At 42.6% G+C, this 9,458-nt stretch overlaps 1 protein-coding gene and 1 pseudogene across 3 annotated transcripts; both read left to right on the forward strand.

The window, feature by feature from the left end:
- Positions 1–680: 680 nt before the first annotated feature.
- LOC119338650 lies at positions 681–1,217 on the forward strand (annotated as a pseudogene).
- LOC119337371 (bidirectional sugar transporter SWEET6b-like) lies at positions 843–5,293 on the forward strand. Of its 3 annotated transcripts, none has more exons than XM_037609494.1 (10): positions 843–982; positions 1,077–1,241; positions 1,561–1,646; positions 2,657–2,706; positions 2,841–2,946; positions 3,039–3,522; positions 3,621–3,837; positions 3,965–4,126; positions 4,677–4,796; positions 4,910–5,293. In XM_037609494.1, exons 6-10 carry the CDS (start codon positions 3,443–3,445, stop codon positions 5,069–5,071), a joined length of 741 nt encoding a protein of 246 aa, XP_037465391.1. In that variant the 5' UTR covers positions 843–982; positions 1,077–1,241; positions 1,561–1,646; positions 2,657–2,706; positions 2,841–2,946; positions 3,039–3,442; the 3' UTR covers positions 5,072–5,293. The 3 variants fall into 3 exon arrangements, with proteins under 3 accessions (XP_037465391.1, XP_037465393.1, XP_037465392.1); XM_037609496.1 differs by having other exon boundaries at positions 3,063–3,522; XM_037609495.1 differs by lacking the exons at positions 843–982; positions 1,077–1,241; positions 1,561–1,646 and adding an exon at positions 2,498–2,518.
- Positions 5,294–9,458: the final 4,165 nt, after the last annotated feature.

Below are 9,458 nucleotides of genomic sequence, written 5' to 3' on the forward strand. Positions count from 1 at the left end.
TGATCCATCAGACATGATTTAAGGGGGAAAACGATACTTTCCTCGACGGAGGATAAGGCGCGCTTGCTATAAGACAGAAAAGGAGAGAAAAAGGGGGACCGGGGCCTTGGCCACTGTGATGCTAGTGCCGTTGTGATATAATATAAGAGCACCACGATATAAGAACCGTAACTGACGGCGACTTCAAGAAAAAGAAATAGTTTTCACTTATGGATGGCATATTGGGTAATTTATTATAATTTTGAGGGTAATTTTCGTGATGTACGGACAGAAGTATTAGTCCCTTTATTATTAGATTAGATATAGAGATATAGATAGAGGTATAGATTATTATTATATTATGAATATTATTAATACAATATATTTTTAGGTATAGCTGTGTGCACTTATTTGAGAATCGAGGAAGTGCGGTTGAATAGCTGGTGTCCAACCATGTGTCCACAATCCCACGTTTTTTCGTAACCATATTTTGCCGTCCAGCTTTCTTGGGCCGGATTATCTAAAAAAAAACTTTCTTTGGCCGGATCTAGTTGGAGAAGCCCGGCCGTATATCTGAGCAGAGCTCTTTCTCAAAAGTTACTCAAAAAAAAAAGTTACTCAAAAAAAGCTCTTTGTCAAAAGAAAAAAAAAATCCGAGTAGAGCCGACAGCAGAGCCGTATAGGGGAGCAGTGGCCTGTACACGCGGAGCTACCGAGAGCCAGAAGCCGAAAGCAAGTGAGCTGGGCGCAGGGGGACGGACGCGACGATGGTGGTGGTGGCGACCGCGAGCCCCGGCGGGCCCGAGGCGCTGCAGGTGCGCGAGGTCGAGGACCTCCCGGCGCCGGGGGAGGGCGAGGTGCTTGTCGGGGTGGCCGCCGCCGGCGTCAATCGCGGCGACACGGTCCAGTGGCAGGGCCGGTAGCCGCCGCCTCGCCCTACCCGGGGCTCGAGTGCTCCGGCACCATCGTCGCTCTCGGGGCCGCGCTGGGCCGTCGGTACCAGGTGCCCAGCGTGCCCCCATGGTGAATTTGGTGATGGCTGCTGCTGCTGCTCTGAACCTCACTTTTTTTTTTTCGCATATGCTGTTGCGTTGCAGGTGTGCGCGCTGCTTACCGGCGGCGGGTATGCGGAGAAGGTGGAGGTTCCGGCAGGGAAGCTGCTCCCGGTGACGGAGGGGGTGTCTCTGACTGACAGCCCGAGGTGGCCTGCACCGTCTGGTCCACCATTTTCATGCTAGCCACCTCCCCCTCGGTGAATCCTTGTAAGAAAATCTCTGTTTCTAATTTGTTCTGCATGTGATGATTGCAAACGGCTAGCAATTCACTGCACTTGCTTCTTCCTTGGACTGGGACTGACTGGCTGTAAATCTCTTACACTGAGCACCTGATGAGTTGGAATGTCAGATCTCTTTTGTTAGAGCAACATGCCTCGACTAACTGAGAAATAGCCAAGTAAATTGTGCTTACTCAAATGGAGTGCGAACTAGGTTACCACAGTTACTCATATGCAAAATGAGGTGAAACGTCCTGGACTCCTGGCTGTATTTATTCCTGATGATTGGGTATCTCCAATGTATGCAGATCCATGGTGGATCAAGTGGAATCGGTACATTCGCTACACAGAATTCAAAGCACCTTGGAAATGTACACATGAGGCATTATTCTTTGTAAGTGACAGTAGCGGCAAAAAATTTGCTACTTCTAAATTTGAAGGTTGCAAGTGTACACATTCAAATACACCGATTGATGTGTTAACGTTGCAGAGACAACATCTCTACTGCTCTAGGAGGCACTTTTGAGTGTCTGCATCAACCTTTAGGAATTGCAACTGGGCTGCAGAAGAGCTAAATAACAAACCATGAACTCCACATATCTATTGTGTAGATAAGTATAATAAGCAGAGACAATTTTTGACATTTTACATTCATATATCAACACAAATTGATGTATGCTATCGCTGTTATGTAGCCATGGCCATCATACAAAACCACGATGCATAAAAAATTGAGGTTCATCATTTATATTCCAAGATATGAGAATAGAAAGACCAATTTACACAAAAGTTCACTGGGATGAATTTATAAAATTAGCTGGGAATTACTACAGTTTGTCTACAATTTATAAAACTGCACTGCTAAGTTTCATTTTGTTCCAAACATTGTGCCAATTCACATGGACCAAGCTTATATGTGGTACTTCCAACCCACAAACTAAACAGATTTCTTACTTCAGATCATACATTTAGTTTTATGTAGGAAAAGGCTAGCACGGCTCTTAAGAACCCTAACCAATGCTGCTTTGGTTTTACAACTTTCATTGCTTCTAACATCCAAATCAAACTGTTGTTACACACATGTTTGCTGTATAGATGCACTAAAAAAAAATCCTACATTTACTTTCTCATAGAATTGCATTTTTTTGGTTGTAAAAATAGGATGAGCAGCAACTTTCTTGTCAACATGATGGCCTCCTGAAAATAATTGAGACCCGTCCATCACTTATTTATGAACTACTTTTCAGTGTCTTCTATCGATGATAAGTGAGCTACTTTTTCTTTAGAGATCGCCATCTCATTGGCACTAACTTGTATAGCACACAGTTTCCCTTCCCAATGCACTCGTAATGCATAGATAGTCCCTCCTAATCATTTTGTGTTCGTTTTTTTGTCATGATTCAGATCGAATTTCCGACATCAGAGACACGTATGCTGTTAATCAGGTGCTGAAGGTAAGATCAGGACACAAAAAACATATGGGATTTAATAATTAGCAGTTTATGTGCGAAAATACTTATTTTCCAGGAATCTAGCTTCATGTAAGCATGCAAAGTTGATTTTTATCATCCAATTTGAACAATTGCAGAAAAAATCAATCCTCTCCACTTGAAGGTAGGTGATGCACACAGATTTCTTCTTACCTTGCAAGCACCGTTGGATGAAGAGAGTAGGCATGATCATGGACAAACGCAGTGAGTGCTCAACCCATCTGTACATACGCTGCACTTTATGCCCCCGTGCCGCTGCCATCCTTATCATGCCTCTCCTTGATCTGGCTCCCCAGTGCCGTCTTGCCTCGATCTTGCAGGAGAGGAGGACATTGTTTATTTGCGTAGGGCTGTCGGGGGATAATTCGATCGAGTAGGAGTTGTTACGTGGAAGAGGAGCTAGCAGCTGGGCGATCGTTTGGCTAGGTGACGAGGAAGAAATTGATACGGCCGGCCGTTGTACGGGAGCACGGCCAGAGATGGAGTTCGATACGGTCTGCACCCAAATCAGAAGGTTTGGCCACCCTTAACAATATCCTCATCGGATATAACTTGGGGAAGGCGAAGGCGTACCCCCTACTATATAAGCTCGGCCACCCACGCCCCAAACAAATCACAACCAACCTTTCTCAAGTCGTTTGTTCCCCCGAGCAATCGAGTTGTGTTCCCGGCGATCGATCTATCCATCTTGCTGAGCATCATGGTTTCCGCTGACGTGGCCCGCAACATCGTCGGCATCATTGGCAATGTCATCTCCTTTGGGCTCTTCCTCTCCCCTGTGTAAGCCCTTTCCTCCTCCTCTCGGCTCTGTATTCATGGATGGAAGGTGGTTGCTAGGGCATGAATCTGACGCTCGTTTTCTGCTTGTGCGTACGCAGGCCGACGTTCTGGCGTATCTGCAAGGCCAAGAACGTGGAGGAGTTCAAGCCGGACCCCTACCTGGCGACGCTCATGAACTGCCTGCTCTGGTTCTTCTACGGGCTCCCTATCGTCCACCCCAACAGCACCCTCGTCCTCACCATCAACGGCATCGGCCTCGTCATCGAGGGCGCCTACATCATCATCTTCATCATCTACGCGGCCAAGAACACAAGGGTACGTACGTGCAACCCTCCTAGTGCCCCCTCATCCGGCCTACTGTCTCTTTTCGCCATTAGTTTCTGTACAGAAGATCCTCCTGCATGCCCCTAACCCATGCCATCCGCCTGTGCTTTGCGTGCAGTGGAAGATGCTCGGCGTGCTCGCCATCCAGGCGGCGTTCATGGCTGCTGTGGTGGCCGGTGTGCTCGTCGGCGCCCACACCCATGAGAAGCGCTCCATGATCGTAGGCATCCTTTGCGTCATCTTCGGCTCCATCATGTACGCCTCCCCGCTCACCATCATGGTACGTACCCCACCCCAACTTATGGATCGTCGACCCGTGATCTTTGATAACTGCTTTAACTTGTGAGTTCAGGTGGCTAATTAATCTGCGTTGTGCATGTATGATGTTGTAATGATACGTTGTCTAGAAAAATACCTGCCTATAATTTATTTTTAAAGTTCTAGTAGATGCTTTTGACAGACCTCAATTTGTTAAGTAGTACACCTTGTTTGTTGTTGATTCTGCTTGAAAAACTATGTCCATCTAAAAGATGCACTCACCTTTCATCTTTTAACGTTCGTGCCAAAACCCTGTTAAAAAAAAGTCCGAATTGAGTTATTCACCTCTCACGCACCCAAGTTCTTCTACAATATGCTACATCATATATTTTTAATCAAAAGGGCCTACGGTTTATTTCTATCTCAAAGGTAAACTTCCTTTACAGGGCGAATTACTAGCTCAGGCTAATTGTTAATGATGGATGCTTTTACCAACTAACAAGTGTACTAAATGCTAATATAACTAAAAAAAATTGAGATGAAAGTAGTAATATTGTACTGCTTATTTGCAGGGTAAAGTGATCAGGACCAAGAGTGTGGAGTACATGCCATTCTTCCTGTCACTGGTAAACTTCCTCAACGGTCTCTGCTGGACGGGCTATGCGCTAATCAAGTTTGACATCTACATCACGGTATGTACATACACATTGGATAAAAAAAAGTCACAAACCCATCCAGACTTACAATCAAGAATTCCTCAGCGCGGTTCGATCTAATTGTTATGTCCTCTTTAAATTCTGTGCAGATCCCCAATGCCCTCGGTACAATCTTCGGCCTCATCCAGCTGATCCTTTACGGGTACTACTACAGATCTACCCCCAAGAAGGGCAAGAATGTCGAGCTGCCCACCGTCCTCACCAAAAACGCCGTTACCAGCGGCAACGTCTCCGTCACCATAGAGAAATAAGCTTTGCTTCGTTTTTAGCCCTAAAGATTTTGAGCAGTTAATACCGGATGATACTTCAACAGGTCTGATGTTAATTAGTTGTACTTTTTGTTAGCTAGTAGAGTCTGAGATTGCCTTTAATTTTGTGAACCATTGTTGTCTGTCCGAGACTATAGTGCAAATTGCAAGTGTATATAAATACCAATGCAGCTGAGTTATCCCAGAGATATATTATGAAAACCACGTATGCTTGCCTGTTTTCAATCTGCTCTTACGTGATGATACAATTGATTTGTTAATTACAGTGTGTGGTGGCTTTGTTAAATTATTTTATTCAATATCCACGATGTGTTTGTATTATGTTTCGGGCAAGGTCCTCTTCTGTTTTCTGCACAAAAACACCCAAAGGGCATCTTATTGGTGATGCAACTTGAACCTGGTGTCAGCGTAAACGAGACACAGACTTAACCTCTAATTACCGGTTCAGTTGGATGGCTCCTGCTCTTTTCCTGTGAGGCTGCCTTGTTACCACATTGACCTCTTTTTTGCGGGAAGTATGATGCTTTGGGTCCATGCTAGAAATATTTTTCTGAATCTTGTAACATGTTAATTGTTTGTCATATATATTTCATTAGTGTGTTTGATTGATTGCATGGTGTCTACTATATAGACACACACTTTTTCGTCAAGGAAAATGAGTTGAGTATAGGAAGAGCTATGCTCAAATTAGATAGCCCATCAACTTGTGGCTATAACTAGTAAGAACCCAGACCTTTCCATTAAGGGAAATAAAATAAAATCCAACTTGAAGCAACATCCAAACAAGCAGCCCAGGCTAGCTAAACACATCCACGCTAGACCACAGACCGTGTTTTAATATCCAAGAGCAAGGTTTTTTTTATCAATTTATTTTCTTTGTATTTGAATGATCTAGAGTCATCTAGCAATCATTACTATATGAATCTAATTAGATTCTGTTTGATCAATGATCACTTATAATTTGTTAGGTTTTGTTCTCGAATCATCATCATGTCTACTAGAATTAGGAAACAAGATTCTGGTTCTGCAAAACAAAGAGTGCCAGTTGAGGCTCGAACTCAAACGAGTGCCCTCGATAGATATTTAGTGAGACTCCCAACTTGATTATGAAAATCACACCGCAGATGTTAATGTTGATGATGGTGGTGATGATAATACGATAGGAGGTTGAGGCTCATGATGCAGAAATTGATGTCTTGGAGATGATGTAGTACGAAGATATAATTGAAGATTATATTCCACGAAATACTAGACGGATGGTCCTTTTTGGTACGAAGATATAATTGAATATTAATTCTTCTGTTTATGTGAATTGTTCAATATTTTGGGCCAGATTTTGGTTTCTACCCGAGGCCCCAAATTTCCGGAGATGGCCCTGCTAAACAGCCAATGAATCCAGCCGAAGACCGATAGCCTTAAGTGAGTTGGTTTCTAGCCCCACATAGCTCCAAACACTTCATTTGCCACCTGTTCAAAGAGGCTTACTCCCCATGCAACAGATATTTGTTGACCTCCTTTCTCTACAAAAACAACCAATAGTGTATCCAATATCCAATTAGTTTGATCACAACAGACACATCATGGGGGAGAGGAGCAGGAAATTTGGGGGAGGGGCGGTTGCTACGGGTGGGATAAGATCGTGGGGAAGATTTTTTTTTGTTTTTTACCGACTGGGGGCCATAGGCGAGCAAGGGTAGAAAAATTTGGAAAAAGACTGAGGGAAACGGTATTTTCGACATAAACGCATGAAATATTTTTAGGAAATTAGAGTTTCTTTTAGTGTGAAAATACATTTCTCGGCCCGTACAACTATGATTGATACTTGTGGACCCGGAAGACCAATGTCGCACTACTAGGGAAAAGCCTAGCAGCAGCGCGGGTTTTGGGCCTATCAGTAGCGCGGGCAGGAGCGCTACTGATAAGGCGCTACAGCTAATGCTTAGCAATAGCGCGTCTTGGCCCACGCTACTGCTAAATTGACCTAGTAGCAGCGCTTCATCAGAACATCGCTACTGGTAACTAGTAGTAGCGCTTCTCCTTACCCGCGCTACTACTATTTTTTAGTATTTTATTTTATTTCTTTTTCTTTTCATGTTGTATTCATACACCTTTACACAAGTTTTCATACAACAGGAATTTAGAGATTGTTTTTACATCATAATGAGTTATTACATCATGGGGTGAAAGAACCGTGGACTAGTTTCAAGTGGATGTCCATCCACTTGAAACTAATCCGCGGTTCTTTCACCCAATGATATAATAATATCATCATCATCATCATATCATTAACAACTTAGCATCATAATACATCATTGTCATATAACACCTCCTCAATATCATCGTTTTTATCATTGACATCACATAACAACTCCTCAAGATCATCATTATCAACTCTAACACATTACCACATAATAAACATATTGTACCTCATAGGACCTATTACATTCGATTAAGACCTACTACATTTTCTAAGGTAAAATAACAAAAAACAAGATAGCCCCTGACTCTCCATTATGGAGAATGGAGATTAGCCTGTCTCCAATTCTTGCCTTTCGCTGAATGTTACTTCCAAGAACCTCCTTGCGAATGTCCATACATTTCTTTCATTCTCTGATGATCATGTGTTCACGGGTTTTAGAAATCCGATATGCACAGGTGAGCTCCGTAGATTTACCTGGCAGTATGTTCAGAACTGAGAGGCGACCATGGAGAGACATCAGATGAGGCACACAATCCATCGGGAGTTTCTGTTGAAAAACATAATAATAACTTCGTAGTTAGCAATGATGTACTAGTTTTAGAAGTATGCAAAAGATGCACGGATGTCGTAATAGTAAAAAATCTTACCAGGGTATCTCCAGAGAAGTTATCGTTGTTCAACACATGCACTAGTGGCATGTATTCACCATAATTTGGAGGAATTCGATAATAGTCATTGTAATTCTCAAGAAGAGTACAAAATGCGATCAGATGATTTTTCTCCTTATACGTTAAGTGGGTGCCTTCGGTGTAGTGGGTTTTATCTACCATCTTCCGCACAGTCTTTGAAGAATCAAAATAAGCTGTCAATGGAAATAAGCTATCAACTATTTTGAAATAAACAATATAAATTAGTTAATAACTATGTTTGAGAAACTCACATAGCGGTACAATCGGAAGCGTATCAACAAGGACCCAAATGTCCATATTGTCTTCCTCGCTGTCAGGATCACCAAGATCCATGGTGACAATCATACCCTCATAAAAATCATACATTTTGCAAAGTGCTTCCCAATTTTGGCAACCAAAATGGGTTACGCTCTGAGCATTGCACAGATTTACTTCAAAATCCATATCATGATGGGTCCTTAGGTGTATTTTCTTTGTTTCGAAATTTTCATGGTCTTCAAAACCCATCCTCTCCAAGACATAGCGTCTTGCATGGCATGGGATAAGCTAGTCGAATTGTAAAATATGAAAATTAGACGTTGAAATAGTTGAAGTCATGCTTAATGGAGAAAAAACACTTGTCGTTGTTGTGTACCGTTTCACAATCGAAGGTCTCCTCGAGCTTAATGCTGAAGCGCCAATCTTCGTCCAGCCGAACGAACCTGTCGCACATACCTCGATCGTCGTGGCACCAGCTACACTCCCCCAGGAGACCGTCGTCGTCCGAGTACGACATTTCCTACAATCATAATTCAAAGATTAAACTTGTACATATTCTAGCACAAGTCATGCCAGAATTCACGACAAAGTCCGGCATGACCTTTGCTAAAAAAGGACATATCGAGCGCCTGAAATTTGCCGGAACGGAAATTAATCAACACTCCGGCAAAACATAGGCCACTCGGAGATGTAAACTGAACATGAACGGCCACTTGGGCAACCACATATCCTATTTGAGCAACAACACAAGATATACAAGGATATTTGGCTGGTCTCACCTTGATGTCGGAGGGGGTCGGTGACTGGGACGACGGCGGGGATGTCGGAGGGGGTCGGTGACGGGGACGACGGAGGTCACCTGAAACCATATAAGTTATCACTAACAACAAACATGACATGTTCAACTAGTTTTATTAATTCAACTAGTTCTTACTAAATATAAACTTACTATAAATAGAAAAAAAACTAGTTCTTTCTAAAAATAAAGTAGTTCAACTAGTTATATTAATTATCTTACTAAAAATAGATTAGTTCTGTTAATTCAACTAGTTCAACTAGTTTATTAATTTACTTACTAAACTAGTTCAACTACAACTAAAGTAGTTCAACTACCACTACTACTACTAAAAATCTAGTACTAACTAAGCAACATCTAGTACTAGCTAACCCTAAATTAACATCTACTACTACTAAATCTAGTACTAACTAGTGGCAGGGGGTG

Source organism: Triticum dicoccoides, chromosome 7B, assembly GCF_002162155.2.
Source record: "Triticum dicoccoides isolate Atlit2015 ecotype Zavitan chromosome 7B, WEW_v2.0, whole genome shotgun sequence".
NCBI lineage: Eukaryota > Viridiplantae > Streptophyta > Magnoliopsida > Poales > Poaceae > Triticum > Triticum dicoccoides.